Source organism: Onychomys torridus, chromosome 15 (assembly GCF_903995425.1).
Source record: "Onychomys torridus chromosome 15, mOncTor1.1, whole genome shotgun sequence".
Taxonomy (NCBI): Eukaryota; Metazoa; Chordata; class Mammalia; order Rodentia; family Cricetidae; genus Onychomys; species Onychomys torridus.
In genome coordinates, this window is record NC_050457.1 from 63,895,248 (window position 1) to 63,911,716 (window position 16,469).

A 16,469-nucleotide genomic window follows, 5' to 3' on the forward strand; every position below is an offset into this window, starting at 1 on the left:
TCACAGAGATCCACTTGCCTCTGCCTCCCGAGTACTGGGATTAAAGGTATGCCCTGCTGCCGCCCAGCGAAAGTGTCTTTTTTGCCAGGTTGACCTGCTGTTTCCCATGCACTCTCAGACGGCCCTGCAAAGAGGAACCCAGTTGCATCCCTGGCCCCTGACTACGAGCTTGCTGACCCCAAGTCTTCAGATTGCAGGGTTTTCCGTATGTCCCTCAGAATAGGTGGCATTCATGCAAGTTTGTGTAAAAGCAGCCACCTCATTTGTGCTTTGCACACACTAGCGGTGTGCATTCATTCTTTTCTTGTCAGCAGTGAGTTGAGAGCATGCATGCCAGCCACTGCCCTGTGAGTTTTCCTTTCAACACTGAGCTCTGTCATGTACTTGCTGGGTTTCTAATGACTTACGTTGCCTTCTTTGACCCAAGGATGCCGCCAGATGCCTAGTAATTGTGCAATAAGCATTTAAAAGATAAATACCATGCACATTACAAATAGTCTGTTCTAACTGATGCTAGAACATGAAGCTTGATTTTTTTGAAATGTTTTTTAATGTAATATGCCTCTTGCACTTATTTCTGAACTCATGGTCTTCTGTTATAAGAAAATAGATGGACATTCTTATTACACATTTTCAGTAGCTAAGAAAGTAGGTCAGTAGGTCAAACCTATTCCAGGGCTTTTAAAAGCAAAGCCTTCTAAAAAAGATTTTTTTTTTTTTACTCTCTTCTCTCTTTTCATGATAATAATGTTAAACCTGATAGCTAAATTGCCCAGTAAATCTTTGAATAAGATTCTGGTCTGTTTTTTGACGTGAAGTTCTTTCCCATCTCTTTTGAGGGAAAAGTACACAATCTTTGCATATGGAACTTGCACTAAAATTAGTTAATTATGCCCCAGTGCGCTTTCTTTTTGAGATGTGCTTGGCTGTCTTATTGCCCAGAAAGGACATACTGTGACTTTGTCATTTGCTGTACTGTTGGCGGGAGGTACAGCCCCTGTGAAGTGCTCCAATGGAATCAAACTGCTCACAGTCAAAAAAGCCACCAGGTGGTCTGTGTCTCAGCTCTGTGTAATGCCTGCTTATATCTTAATACATTTAGGGGGGATTCTTTGAATTTTGCTAAGGGTGTTGTCTTAATTTTCTGTTTCGGATGTAACACGGTGCCATGATTATGCTCAATCGAAACAGCTAATCTGTCTAGTTATAGTATGGAGGCATGATGGATAAAAGCCATCTCACAAGCTGAAATAAAGGTATCTGCAGGGCTGCCCTGCTTTCTGGGGGCTTTAGGGGTATCCATTTCCTGTTCATTCCCCTTGCTGGCAGAATTCAGTCCTGTGTGCAGTTGTAGACAGAGTCTGTTCTTTATTCCTGACTCGCATCTGGAGGGAATTCCCAGCTTCCAGAGCCTCCTACATTCCTTGTTACCATAGTTTGTAGCTCATAAATCCTTCTGTCGCTTCATGTCTTTCCTCTGGTCACATGGTTATTCTCTCTCTCTCTCTCTCTCTCTCTCTCTCTCTCTCTCTCTCTCTCATCTGAGGAAAGGTGACAGTTTTTAAGTGTCATGACTAGATCAGAACCAGGGAGCCAGGAGATAGCTCAGTCAGTGAAGTGCTCGCTGAGTGAGAATAAGGACCCCAGTCAAAGCCGGCGTGCAACTGTAACACCAATGCCGGCCGGGAGAGCAGACAACAGATCCCTGAGGAGTGAGTAGCCACCAGCCCAACTGAGTCAGCAATTTCTGGCTTCTCAAAGACAGAGTGAAAAGTGATTTGGGGAGGCATCTGACATCAACCTCTGGCCTCCTCATGTACATACATACATGTGCATATGCCCCTGACCGTGTGCAGACATGAACACGCACATACATATACACCCCACGATTTTCTTAGAATATTAAACCAGATCAGATAAGCAGAACCCCCTGGTAACGTGCCTAGCTGCATTCACAGTCATATCTGTGGAGTCTCGTCACTGGACATTTACAATCACCGTCTCTAGGGAAGAGTGTGGGTCTGTTTCTTTGGGGAGGAACTGGTATTCTGCCTTCCGTTGATGAAAAGGTACTCCTGGTACTAGGCCCCCACTCACGCCGATGTCCTGCTGTGGCTTTCTGCTCTGAGTTGACAAGTTGGTGGTAGGAAGGACCACCTCCAGCAAAGAAGTCTGCTGCTCTGCTCTCTGTTATCCAGAGAAAACTTGTTCTTCCTACCATTTACCATCCACTATGGAAAGAGGTAAAGAATATCTTCTAAAAAAGAAAAAAAAATGGTTTGAGAGTAGGCAAATGAGCACTGAACCCCACTTTTCTTCACAAGCCCCTTCAGCTCCACATGGCTCATTTATTCTTGCAGAATTTCCCTTTTTATAAATTGTCTTTGTAAAGGGCAGATATCATAGCCCTCTTTTTGTCAGAGCTGTTTTGAAATAGAATAATAGAATGCCTCAGAAACTTTAACTGTTGTATTTCCTTATCCAACTTATTCATCTCATACTGACAAGTTTTTATTTAGAAGGCTCCAGCCTGGAACTTGGCGCCACGTTCAGGGGCATTTGGAAGATGTTTAGAGCATGTCCCTGGCCCCAGCCTGCAGTTTCGCAGGAAGGAAAAGCCAGAGCTAACTGACAGCATACACACTGAGGGACAGAAGATCAAGTGAGTGTGACACAGTCTTCATTTGGACCCTATCGCTGGAGCCTCTGAACACGGCCTGTGTCCCTTAACTCCTCCTGTGGGAGGGCATACCCTTGCTCCAGGAAGAGAGAAGCTGAGCATCGTTCTTCTCTGGTAGTGTCTGCAGGCCCCAGGGCTCTCTTCTGCCACTGGCGTGTTTGGATCCATTACCCTCCAGAATCAGCTCCATTCTTCCTGGCATTGCCCATGTGCAAGCCCTGCGTTAGACTCCAATACTGGATTCCCTTCCTGGAATTCCAGACCCTTCTGTGTCGGGGGCTTTACCTCATCTGCCTTCTCATCCTTTCCTCTTCCTCACTGTAGCTCCTCACTGTGGCCCTGGCTTCCACTCTGGGCCTCCTTGACATATGCCTACTAGTCTTCACTGATGGTCCTTGGGTGGGGGTGGGGGTGAGGACGCAAGAGGGCCTCTCCTCCTTGGTCCCATCCCTTCCTACCTCCTGATGAAAACTGATGAACATATCCCACAAAGATGAAAGTTTGGTTGTACATGAGGGCCTCACTAAATGGAGAGAAAGTTGACTGTGACTCTGGAACCAGTGTTTGCTGGGAAATTAGCTGGGATAGACAGCCAAGGTTAGAAAACCCTAAAGCGTTTGTTTTCAACTGAATAACTGTCTCTCTGGGATATTTGGCAGTATCCAAAGACGTCTTTAATTATTATAGGTAAGTTGAGAAATGCTAATGATCTCTAGCCACTCAAGGCCCTTGAATGCTTCCTACCAACCTCTACAGTCTCTACCACAGGGGATTATCTGGCCCAACGTGTCACAAGTGTCAAGATTGGGGACCCCCACCCCACTGCCATCGTGCTGATCTGGAAAGTGTGTGGTTGATGGCATAGAGTCCACATTACCTCTATTAAAAGTTTATAAAAAGTGACTTTCCCTGGACAGTTGATAGGGATCTGATCTGCCAGCCAAGAGTGTTCGAATAATTCAGCCTTGAAGAGATTTTAGACCAGCATAGAGATGAAATAAGGCCTTAGGTAACAAGCAGACGAGAGAGCCAAGGAAGGATTCCCAGCTCCTTCGTGAAGCATGATGGCAGGGCAGCCTGACACCAAGTGTTGGCAGCCCCTCAAGGAGACTAGAGAGGCTTTGTGGGTTTTGAAGGCCTGTCCTACTTGTCCCTGGAGTCTGGATCATCTCAGATTGTCTAGCATCTAAACAGTGTTGACTGGAGCGGATGAGTTTCCCATAATTCTGGCAGTAAGCTCCGTGTCCAAGTGCAGGCGGGGACTGCCAGGCTCGGTGGTGTGGCAGCTTTGCCTGGTGCCAGATGGAGGAGACACACATTCCCTCCATTACAGCGTCTGTCAGTTCTGAGTTAGTGTTCTGGAGGAGACTCCTCTCCCAGCCACTAAGGAATGGCTCCAGACCACATCACTGGAGCCGCAGGGAGCCTGCATTTATGGTGTTGAGGAGGGCCCCAGAGGAGTCCGGTTTTTGTGTATGTGTGTCTGTGTTCTGCCCAGTTTGTTGGTCTTGCTGAACAAACAGCAGCAGAGATTAGAATCAAAGAAGCTGGTTGAAGAGTCAGGCTGTCTAAAGATACATGCTATGTGAGCAGGGAAGATGCTCTAACACTCATTCATTTTTAGCTCTTTCAAAAATAGCCCTTTATTGATGTAGGTGGTATTTCAGCTCCAATATGTAAAAGTATGCATTATTCCTGAGTTGCTTTTGAAGCTTGCTTCTGGAAGAAAAATGCACTAACAGAGAGGTTCTGGCCAGCCAGTGGCCTGTTGATTGTAGCAGGCAGTGAGTGACGTGGCGTTCGCCTCTGGGAAACCATGGGTGATGTGAATGAAGATGGGCATATCCTGTCATGGAGGTTTCTGTTTAGGGTACACCAACCATAACCAAAATTAGTGTTTCATTTCCACAAGCTGAGTCTTCCCAAAGTAGAGCTTTTAGTTTGCTTTTGACTATTGTCAAAGCCAGTATCAAAAATCTCTACTTGCCACAAATTTCAGGAGGGCCTAGAGCTTGGACGTTTAGCTGGATTTGGCTTGTGGCACACACCAGGAACAGCTGTGTGGTGTGGTTTGTGAGGAGGCTCTTGTTTTCTGACCATTTTTTTTTCACCCTTACTTGAAATCAGGATTTGTGTTGCCAAGATGTAATTGTAACCATCTGGTTGGTTCTGTGTATTCACAAAATTTACCCACCTGTGCCCTCAAGTTACCACTATCCACATCCACACACGGTGGCGCCAACTATGGCCACAGTTTGGACCTGGGCCTTTGTGATGTTCCACACACACTCTGACTCGCCTTTGCTTCGGACTCCTTTCAACAGGAAGAGAATTTGAAACATAAATTCCTTTCCAGGAAATGGGACGGACACTGAAAGTTCTAAACCTGGGTGCTGAGTTTCAGCTCTTGCGATGTTTGCATTATTTATTTGTTTGTTTGTTTGTTTATTTGTTTGTTTATTTATTTTGGTTTTTCAAGACAGGGTTTCTCTGTGTAGCTTTGAGCCTTTTCTGGAACTCGCTTTGGAGACCAGGCTGGCCTCGAACTCACAGAAATCCGCCTGCCTCTGCCTCCCGAGTGCTGGGATTAAAGGCGTGTGCCACCACCACCCGGCATGATGTTTGCATTTTTTAAAAACACATTTAACATTTAACCTTTTTTGTTTGTTTTTTTAAAAGTGTTTTCATTTTTTGCAACCAGACCATGGCAAATGGTTTTCTTACATAGAAGGACTGAGCAAAGAGCACCCCTGAACAGAATGAAAGCATGGGTATGTTGAGGGAAGCGTTTGCAATGTATGTCCCCAGTACATCCATATCAATTTAGCCCGGCCTGACTGTCGGGCTCTGTGCTGGGATCCAGGGTTGCAGAATTCTTCTTGTTCACAGTAAACTTTGTTGAAAGATTGCATAAGTGGAAGGCACTTAATTGATTGGTGAGGACAGACATTAGCAAACCACTGACTGCAGCTCAGGGAGACAGTGAGCTGAAAACACAGACCAGTAGCTGAGCATCAGGATGAGGAGGCAGCAGAGAGTTCCTCAGCCACCATGTTAACTGCACGAGTTTGGAGCATTTGTCGGGACGTTTGGCTAAGGAGGAAAGCAGCTCTCCTGGCAGCATTGGAGTGTGTACAAAGATACACTTGAGGCATTTATCCAATTCAGGCCAAAACACTGGAACAAGGGCTGCAAATCCCTGATCATCAAGGTGCCCAAGAGCAGAGTTAATGAACTTCATTGAACTCCTTAGAAATGGTGGCAGAAACTAGACATGAGTTGTGGGGAACTCTGGCAACAAAATTTTGGCTAACACTAGGAGGTGACAGATCTGGAGGGAGAGTTGACCAGGAAACCAAACTGGAAATGGAAATGGTGATGTCTTCATCACAGAGAGTCAGGGAAGCAGAATCCAATTCTTTAGTCACATTGGCTGGCAGGAAGGCTGAATTTACTTTTTTTTTTTGAGCTGAGGATCGAACCCAGGGCCTTGTGCTTGCTAGGCAAGCGCTCTACCACTGAGCTAAATCCCCAACCCCTGAATTTACTTTTTAAAAAATTATAAATTTTATTTATTTAATTATGAGTTTCCTGTTCTCTCTCTCTCCTTCTCCTTCTCTCTCTCTCTCTCTCTCTCTCTCTCTCTCTCTCTCTCTCTGTCTCTCTGTGTGTGTGTGTGTGTGTGTGTCTGTGTGTCTGTGTGTGTTCATGCATGTGCATGCCATCATGCCGTGGTGCACATGTGGAGGGCAGAGGACAGCTTGTAGGAGTTGGTTGTCTGTTTCCACCATGGTCCTGGGGATCGAACACAGGTCACTAGGTTTGGTGGCCAATGCCTCTCATCCTGAGCCATCTTGTCAGCTCTAAAACTCTGACTTTCTGTCAGATCACTGGTTGCCATTTGGTGCCATTGTCAAGGTGGTTCTGTGGGAGGAGACTGGTGCTCAAGAGAGGCTAGCCTCATCCACGTTGGGTTTGAGCCATCTGTGGGGTATCCTCAGGAAGAGGTGCAGCAGTCCATTGAGGAAATGAGTCTCAAGTTGAAGTCCAAGATTTAGAAGAAAGTGAACCACCGCCATATTGAACTGGGATGACTGCAAGAGGAGAGGGAGAAATGGTGGGTGGGAAATAAATCTGAAAGAAGTGATTTCCTCCTCTGGACAGTTTCTGCCTTCAGGAAAATAGCCCACAGCACAAACTGTAGATAACCAGTTTCCCTGGTATGTTTTGGCCTACTTGACCTCTGTCCAGCCCTGCAGGCCCACAGGTGAAGAGGGTTGATCGCGATGACATTAATAAACTTCTCTAACTCATGAAGCACTTCCAGATAGGAATCATGTATGGTAACAGAGAGTGGCCAGGCTACAGCTGATCAGAATCTTGGTAAGAGATGTTAAGCCATGGATCAGGGAGCCTGGCGCTAGAGCTGAGGACCAGGTGTTGGGACTTCTCTGGACCCTGTTGTCCAGATTAGCTGTCCCGTTGTGGGGATTCTGACATCCCACAAGGTTACCTTCACGTCTGTAACTCAGTGCAGCTAAAACCTGTGGGTCCTGAAAGATTTTTTAAATTACACTTGATTTTACTGTAAGATGGGGAACACCATTCCTAGAGCTACTACAGTACCAAGCCAACATAACAAGCTACTCCATTTTCCTTCTCTAAAACTACACTTAATACATCATTCTTATATAGAGGGCTGCATCCAGTGTTAAACTGACAAGAACAATGACTCCACTTGATCTCAGTCAAAAGGCCAAGAAGTTATGTGCATGACTAAAAATAAAAACAAGGGCTGGAGAGATGGCTCAGAGGTTAAGAACACTGACTGCTCTTCCAGAGGTCCTGAGTTCAATTCCCAGCAACCACATGGTGGCTCACAACCATCTGTAATGAGATCTGGTGCCCTCTCCTGGCCTGTAGTCATACGTGTAGGCAGAACACTGTATACAATAATAAATAAATAAATCTTTAAAAAAATAAAATAAAAACAAAACACTCTATTAAGATATACAACATGGTGTTTTGACATACACATATACTATGAAATCAAATTAAATTTTTGATGGGTTAGATATAGGTACATTCTGGTTTTGCAAGCCCTGAATTTTGTTTGATAGATTTGGTGTTGAAGAAACAATGAGTTTCTCTTAGCATTTGTAGGCAACATGTGCAGAGGCTGTTCCGAATTATTAAAATGGGCAAGGAAGTATGTTTTCCAGGGTGAGTTAGGTGGAACTCTTCTGGCAAGAAAGTTTACATGCTTCAAAAATAGGATGTCTTTTTCTATTTCTGAACAGCCGTAAAAATGACTGTGTTGTGTAGTGCTGTGGAATTTGGAATCCAGCATGCAGAAGCTGGCACCTGCGTGTGTCCAGCCTTAAGCTGCCGAGTCATCACGGCCATTTTTGGAGCAGTAATAATACCTTTTTATAGCGTGCAGAGTGATCAAAGCCTGCAAGCAGTGTTGCTTCGCAGCTGTTAGGGTCTTTACAGTGCTGTGCCTTCCGCCCCAACTGATAGCACACGCCAGCCCGTTCTCCCTCCACCTGCCAGTTTGACTTAGCTCCCCATTGCATTTCTCTCCCCATTTTGAAGACACAGCCTGGGTTTTAGAGACAAAAGCACTTTTGCAAAGGGTGCCCTCCTTAACGGGGGGGGGGGGGGGGCTGTCTTTGATCATGATTATCTTGGCTAGGTTTCAAACACTGCCACTTGTTATTTGGGTAGACTATTGTGATCAATGACTGTAGTGAGTGGTTGTTTCTAAATATGCTTCCATTGTGAGGTTCAGACAGTTAAAGTTTTACTAAACTTTAGTTTAGTCCTTCTGTGGACTGAAGCCATTGTTCTGAGAATGCAGTCACATATCACGGAATGGTGGGGGTGATGTCTGAGAAAGGATCCAGGCAGTTTGGTGATTACACGGACATCAACGAGCATGCTAACAGAGAATGAGAGCACCCTGTAGCCCCTCTTGTATATACAGCCCATTCCTTGACCCAAGTGTTCTGTAGTTGAGTAGGCTGTTATATGGCCTTTTTAGAGGTGGGATGGAGGGAGGGAGACTGGGAATTATGCCTCCATAATTTCTCAACAGCTTGTGGAGATTGAATCCAAGTATGGTGAGGCCCTGAGCAAGGCAGTATCTTGGATGGATTCTAGATGTCAGTCAAAAAGAGCATACAAAACAGGGACTCTGGCTGAGCTGAGCTCTGTGTGTTGGCGGTAGAGACCATTGCTGTTAATCCACAGGGTGGTATCTGTCAAAACCTGATTTCCATCCTTACCCCTACTCACCCACCAAGGAATTGTAGAGGCGTCGTCTTCATGTCATGAAAGATGTTAAAGTGGCGGCCTCTGCCTGCCTACATGGAAGGGTCTTGTTTAGCAACTAAAGGCTGATGATGTGCACATATATCACCCTCTTTGCCTGGTGTCTTAGTTACTATTGCTATGAAGAGAGACTGTAACCAATACAACCCCTAGAAAGCATTTAATTGGGGCTTGCTTACAGCTTCAAAGGATTAGTCCATTGTCATCGTGGCAGGGAGTACGGTGTAGATAGGCAGGCATGCTGCTGGAGAAGTACTTGAGAGCTTTACATCCTAATCTGCAGGCAACAGGCAGAGAGGTGGAGAGGGGGGGAGTTAGGAGAGAGAGATTAAGAAAGACAGACAGACAGAGCCTCAACCTGTTGTGGGTTTTTGAAACCTCCAAGCCTACTCCCAGTAACACACCTCCTCCAGTAAGGCCACACCTCTTTCAACAAGGCCACACCCCCTGGTCTTCTAAACAGTTCAACCACTAGGGGCTAAACATATGAGCCTGTGGTGGGGTGGGGGTGCATTCTCTTTCGAATCACCACACCTGGACTCATGAAATGTCAGCTAAAGTTGTTTTGGAAAAATGTAGGCTTACGATTCATCTAAAATCGTGGGACAAAGAATGTTGTCATGGTGCCACAGGCCTATCATCCTAGCACTTGGGCAGCTGAGGAGGGAGAATAAGGCCAGCCTGAGCTATAGGAGAGCTTGTATCTTAAAAAAGAAAAAGAACAAAAATTCCTGTGGCAAGGGAAAAGTTTTTGGGTGCCGGGAATCCATTAAAAACAGTGCTGTAGTATTGATGTGATAAGCGGAAATAGTCAACCTCTTGTGTTCAGGTTGGAAGAGCTGTATCCACCCTGCATCCCAAAAGGGGTATTATTGTTTTGTCAATACTGAGAACAAAACCCAACCCTTTAACATGTCAAGCATGTGCTCTACCACTGAACTACATCCCCCAGCTCCAACTGCTTGGTTTTTAATAATCAGGTGCAGCTTCACTTGATGTCATTTACCCAAGAGGGAGATGTATCCCAAACCATACTAGGGCAGGAAAATTCAACTGCTGGTCTGGATGGGAGCTATAAAAGTGCATGGAGTGTGAAAGGCCAGCATATATCTTAGAGTAGGCAGCCTCTAAGGCACTTACAGTTTCACTAATAATTTACCTTAAAAGGTACAAAGGTGGTTGATTTTTGTGGCACTGGAGATCAAACTCAGGACTTAATACAGCTAAACAAGGCTCTGCCTCTGGGTTAAGTCCCCAGCCCCAAAAGATAAGAAGTTTCAAACATGCTGAAATGCAAATCATTTTGAAAACCCATATTTCGATTTTCACATTACCTTATATATGTCTAAAATGAAAAGTAAGAGAACAACTTAGATTGGTATCATCCATTATCTAGTTTCTTCAATAAAGCTCTGTTGTTGGCAGACCACTTTTGGCCCCCCAAGTCATCCCTCAGACATAGCCTTTCATTCCATAGGCCATCGCCTATGGCACCATTCTCCAGTGTCGCCATAGGGGTCCTCTGGCAGCATTGACCTCAAGAGCCTGCAATGATTTCAGCATAGATTGGCAAGTACCATCTTCCTTGTCTACTGTGGGCATCGTGTTTGTGGACTCAGAGCTTGGGTGAGACCAAAACTCCTCAGGGGTGGGTTAAGTCAGCTACTACCCTGTGTTTGAGGACATAAAAACACATGCTGTAGACTTCAGAAGTTTCCTTCCAGACTATGGAAAATCAAGGTTTGGGGCCAAGAATTATACCTTTCGGCCATGTTTATATGAATTTGAAGTTCTCAATAGTCTGTAAGAATAAGAGACCTTGTTTCTTCCTGGCCACTCGCTAAGTGAGTGGTAACTGAGCAGAGCACCCTCCCTGTGTCCTAAGAGCCAGGTGTGAAGGTCAGAATGGCTTTAGGAGACATGGATAGTCACCAGAGCTGCTGTGACATTAGCCAGTTAGTCTTTTCCTTAAACCCACAGCAGCTCTGACGGCCTTCTGCCTATATCATGGACTCTGGAGAATCTTGGTTAAGGTGACTATTGGCATCCATGGTTTCCTCTCTCCTGAAAGGTGGTGGCTTCGTGAAGCAGTCTTTAGATGTTTCTAGAATGGTGTTAGTGAGCTTCAGGTCACAGGCTAGCTGTAAATTGTGGCTCTGGGTGGTAGTGGCCATGTCAGTGGGGAAAGGAATCATAGTGCTTTTTTTCATGAAGTTTTATAAGTATGGCCACTGAGATACACCACACATTTCCAAGCTCTGTGGACTGCCCTCAAGTAGAATAGCTGTTTCTAGAAGTGCCCAGCTTCCTTTGACCCCAGGAAGCACTGTCATTGGACGGGGACAGCATGTGGACCCAGACTTTCAGACTGTGTAACCAACACACAGTCAGTTGCCAGACTGATCACTGGGAACTATTTCACTGGGCAAGTCCAGCCTGAATTACTGCAAAAAAGACCATTTTGGCTGCTCTGTATTTACCATCGCTAATGAAGGTCATTATGTCTCTTGTTTACAAAGCAACCACGTCATCTATGCTGTCAGAATCAGCCATATCCCAAAGGATGCTGTGTGATTTAGAGATTCCCCAGTCATGAAAGGGGAACATGGCTTTGAGACTATAGGAGAAATAAGCACTTTGTTTTTAAGCAAGCTTGCAGAAAAGAAGATTGAGAATTACTGATAGTTTTCGGAGTTTTAGAAACAAGGGTGGGGATGGGAAGAGGGAAGTGCCTGCTTTGCAAGGAAGAGGTCTCAAGTTCAGATCCCAGCACCAACTCAAAAAGCTGGGTTCGGTAGCACTTGTCTCAACCCAACTCCTGAGGTGAAGGGAGGCGGATTCCCAGAGCTCACTGCTGGCCAGCCTAGCTGAATCAATGAGGTCAAGGTTCAGTAACAGATCTGGTCGCAGAGGGATGGAGAGTGGTTCAGTGGTGAGAGAAAGCACTTGCTGCACTTCCAGAGGACCAGTTCCCAAGTGCATGTCAGGTGGCTCACAAGTGCCTGTAACCGAAGCTCCAGCAGATCCAGTGACCTCTTCCGGCCTCTACATGCAACCCTACACATGTTGCATACACACACACACACACAGACACACATTTTTTTTTTTTTTTTAAAGTAAGATACCTGGCATCAACCTCTGGCCTTCATAGGTATGCATGGAAGGGAGGGAGGGAGGGAGGGAGGGAGGGAGGGAGGGAGGGAGGGAGGGAGGGAGGGAGGGAAGACAGTTCAGAATTTTACGACACCATACAAATGTTATGAATGGCATACAAAATAACCAAGACATGATATATCATTTTAACAAATAGTCTCATTAATGATAGGTTTACAACTTTACACCAAATTAAGGGAATCAGATGTGGAAATCTACTGAATGCTCATGTGTCCATCTAAGCCATTATGTTGATGGCATGTAATGGCTCCTCTGCTGGCACATTTGGCTTTCTAAAGAGTGATGGCATTGACCGTTGACCTCTGTTGATGTGAGTGAAAAAGTATCGCGCAGTGACAGAATGAATGCTTTTGACTGATGATTAACAGCATTTAACACAACACTAAGGGCAGAAAGGAGACAGACAGACAAAATGGAGGTCTCCAACCAACCACTCGAGCCTTGAGCGTCTCCTCCACAGAGACTAACACTTGAAAGGGACCAGAATGCCTGGGTCTCACCCGCCTCCTCCCCAGCAGGAGGCGTGGCTTCTGTTTTTCTTTCTGGCTCAATTTTCCCTACAGAGAAGTGGACTTTCTAAGGTATCTGTATTTCCAAAGACCTGCACATTTACTTAGAAAATAACATTAATTTGTCTGATTGAGGTGAACTTTATTTAGCATAAAGTTCATCACGTGAAGTCTATGAACCAGTGAGACACGGTGCATTTAGGATGTTGAGTGGCCCATACTTTAATCTAGTCCCCGAATATCTATATCACCCCAAACGGAAACCTGGTAGTGCTTAACTGTTAGCACACACAGGGAGTTCTTCAACCCTGATCCTCCTGTTTCTATGGCCCTGCCTATTCTGGAAGTGTCTGGTATATTTCAAACCCTCTGCGTTGGTATTTAAGCACTCCGTTCCTTTTCTGTGCCTAAAGGTTCCTCTGTTGTGTGGAGGTACCACAGCTTTCTCACATTTTCATCTGAAGGTGGGCATTTGGGTTTCATACCCTTTGGCTGTATGAACAATGCTGCTTTCAACATGGGTGTGCAAGTGTTTGCGTATCTGCGTTCCATTCTTTTTGATTCTAAACCTAAGAGGCAATTACCATGGTAATGCCATTTAGGTTTTTAATCTCAGTTTGGTTCAGATTATTTCCCCAATCTAGACTTTTCTTAGGTTTAAAAGTTGCACTGAACATACATTTCTTTGCCTGGTGTTCTTGGCAGTTACTGTGAATATAAATCACTACAAATTATTATAATGAGGTACAGATGTTCTCAGAATGTTCGGACTTTCTGTCTACCTTTGCTGCCCCCCTACCCTGTAGGGTTGCTGTACTTTAACGAATGTGGTAACAGAAGGTTCTAGCATTAGGTGCCTGGATTCAGACCTCACCACTACCACATACTGACTCTGTGGCTGTTGTCAACATTTTCTCCTCATGCCCTAGTTTCTTCACCAGAAAAAGAAAAATAGGTGTAGTGGAGCTGCGTGTCTCCTACAGTCATTGTGAATTCTAAAGGGGTTAGGCCTGTGTATGGCGTGCCTGGGCTGCCATGACAAAACCCCACAACACAACACATACTTCATGGTTCCGGAGACCAGGGTTCTAGGAACAAAGTGGTCAGCAGGTGCGATTGGTTCTTTCTGCCGTTTTTTACTGGCCTGCTTCCAAGCGTGCATCCTTGGGCTCTCTGCCCATTTCTTATGAAGACACCAGGCAGAATTGGATTCAGATACCCCCTCGGAGCCTGAGTTTAAATTAGTCACCCTCTAAAGGCCTAGTCTTCAAGTGCAGTGCTATTTTTAGGTATTGTGGGCCAGGGCTTCAACACATGGGAAATGGAGAGGGACACACACAGGCCCTGGTAAAGCCCAGCAAGTGTGCTCCCTGGAGGTGGGAGGTGTCTGCAGGCTGCTGCTTCCTTGTGTGTTGACCTACTGCCTTGGCTGCGTGTGACTGGAAAACTGGGGAACCTAGATGCAGAAATGCCAATGATGGGAGTCCCAGTGGAGGAAAGCCATAGCTTTAAGCTGTAGTATGTAGCTTGTGCTGCACTGCTCTGAGGGCTGAGTAATTTCTGCCCAGATATTGGCTGAGAAAGGTGATGCTCCCAGGCACGGATGCTCCTAACAAGTTAGATGGCACATCATGAGGTATTGTAGCGTTTCCCAAACAGTCTCCCTATCATGCTTAAAAACCGGTGGCTACATAGTGGGGTGTGGTGGTGCATGCTTTTAATTCTACCACTTGGGAGGCAATGACGGGCGGATCTCTTGGGTTCGAGGCCAGCCTGGTGTACCCAGCGAGTTCCAGGACAGCCAGGACTACATAGAGACTCTATTTCAAAAAAAAAAAAAAAAAAAAAAAACCCTAAAAAGTGACTGACAGCCCTTAACATGGGATAGTTTTTAACTGTTTCGACATCCCCAGTGCTGTTCGCTGTGCGTCCATAGCAGGTAACCTCCACAAGTTGCCCCACGCCCAAACTGCTTTCCCCACACCCAGTGGTACCCGTCCCCCCTCCCCACCCCACCCCCTGCCCGATTTTCTATTTTTTGCCTTTGTCACCTGCCGTTTCATAACAGCCACTGGTGGAGGAAGGGAACCGGAACTGACTGGGCTTTGTGCCAGGAAAGGATTGCGACCGGGGAGGTCACCTGGGAACAGGGATTTGGTCTGGGCTCCTCGCCATCCTCATTTGCTGTTAACCTTTCCCAGAAAGCCTGCTCTGAACCGGCTCGGCGCACCTGCGCAGTGACCAGATTAGGGTGTAGGGACGGCGTGGGCAATGGGCACCGAGGCCCTGTGAGACTATCATTTCACCAGGTCGGTCCAGGTCCCTGTGCAGAGTGCGGAGCAGGCGAGGTGCGAATCCGAGCCCGGCTCACTGGCCCCCCGGTAACGCTGCCCGGCCCTTCCCCTCTCTCTGCTTGCAGACCTACATCGGCTCCATCATCGCCTCAGTGAACCCCTATCAGCCCATCGCCGGCCTGTACGAGCGCGCCACCATGGAGCTGTACAGCAGGTGCCTTCTGGGCGAGCTCCCACCGCACATCTTCGCCATCGCCAACGAGTGCTACCGCTGCCTGTGGAAGCGCCATGACAACCAGTGCATCCTCATCAGGTGAGCCAGGAGCAGGGAGGTGGGTGTAAGGGGGAGGCCGGCTGCGCCCAGCCCAGCACAAACCTGCAAGAGCCGCTGGTGGGATAGGAGCCCTTAGCCACCTGGCTCCTGCCGAGGACCCTCAGAAGACACACGGAGCTCACAGGTGGACTGTGCGGGTTTGTTGTGGGTTTTGCCCCACCTAGGCCCTCCATTCATTCATTTGTGCGATCATTTATACATTCCCGTTTTCTCTTCCTTCCTCCCAATTTTCTTGAGTTATTCTTCCGGCTATTTCGTGGATAAAGCACGGTCAGTCTCTTTCTTTAAAGACAGATGGCTGTCTCATATTTGAAATATTGTCTCATATTTGAAATATTTTACGTATTTGAGAAACCTAGTTATGGCGCTCGAATGTTTGAACAAGACTGCCTTTCTCTCTACTATGACAGAAATCACCCTAGATCACAATGTCCTGATTTTAAGAATATTTTTTTTTAATGTGATGCCCCCAAACCAGTGGTTCTCAACCTGTAGGTTGTGACCCCTTTTAGAATGGACTGACCCTTTCATACGGGTCACCTAAGACCTTTTGGATACATGGATATTTACATTATGATTCATAACAGTAGCAAAATTACAGTTATGAAATAGCATCAAAAATAACTGTATGGCCGGTCAGTGGTGGCACACATCTTTAATCCCAGCACTCAGGAGGCAGAAGCAGGTGGATCTCTGTGAGTTCGAGGCCAGCCTAGTCTACAGAGTGAGATCCAGGACAGGCTCCAAAACTACACAGAGAAACCCTGTCATGAATACAAACAAACAAAGCAAAACAAAAATATTATGGTTTGGGGTCACCATAACATGAGGGACTATATTAAAGTCCACAAATTGGGAAGATTGAGACCCACTGTCCTCAAGTTACCTATGAATTAGGTGGAGAAAGAGAGCTTGCTATGCTTATGTTAAGAGAATGGTACTAGGACATGTTTATTTAAAATAATTCTGTGTTAGCTGTGACATGCCAAGTCTAACTTGTGTGTCTGTTTGTTTGTATAACTTTGTGTCTTTGGTTATCTCTGAGACAGAATTTTCCTGTGTAGCTCACACCGGTGTCCAGCTCACACCATTCCTTCTGCCTCGTCCTCCCAAGTGCTGGGATTACTTACGTGTGTGTCAAC

General features: G+C 46.1%; 1 protein-coding gene and 1 pseudogene across 2 annotated transcripts in view; one reads left to right on the forward strand and one right to left on the reverse strand.

Annotated features, from left to right (window-relative positions):
- Window positions 1-16,469, forward strand: part of Myo10 (myosin X) — a 212,033-nt gene that overhangs the window by 95,803 nt on the left and 99,761 nt on the right. The window contains exons 1-2 of one of the 2 annotated variants that reach the window (XM_036206965.1): window positions 14,908-15,008; window positions 15,119-15,306. In XM_036206965.1, the coding sequence (XP_036062858.1) occupies window positions 15,191-15,306 (116 nt within the window). In that variant the 5' untranslated portion in view covers window positions 14,908-15,008; window positions 15,119-15,190. Of the gene's footprint in view, window positions 1-14,907; window positions 15,009-15,118; window positions 15,307-16,469 lie in introns of those variants that run through there. The other variant, XM_036206964.1, reaches the window with a different exon arrangement.
- LOC118596593 lies at window positions 7,273-7,448 on the reverse strand (annotated as a pseudogene).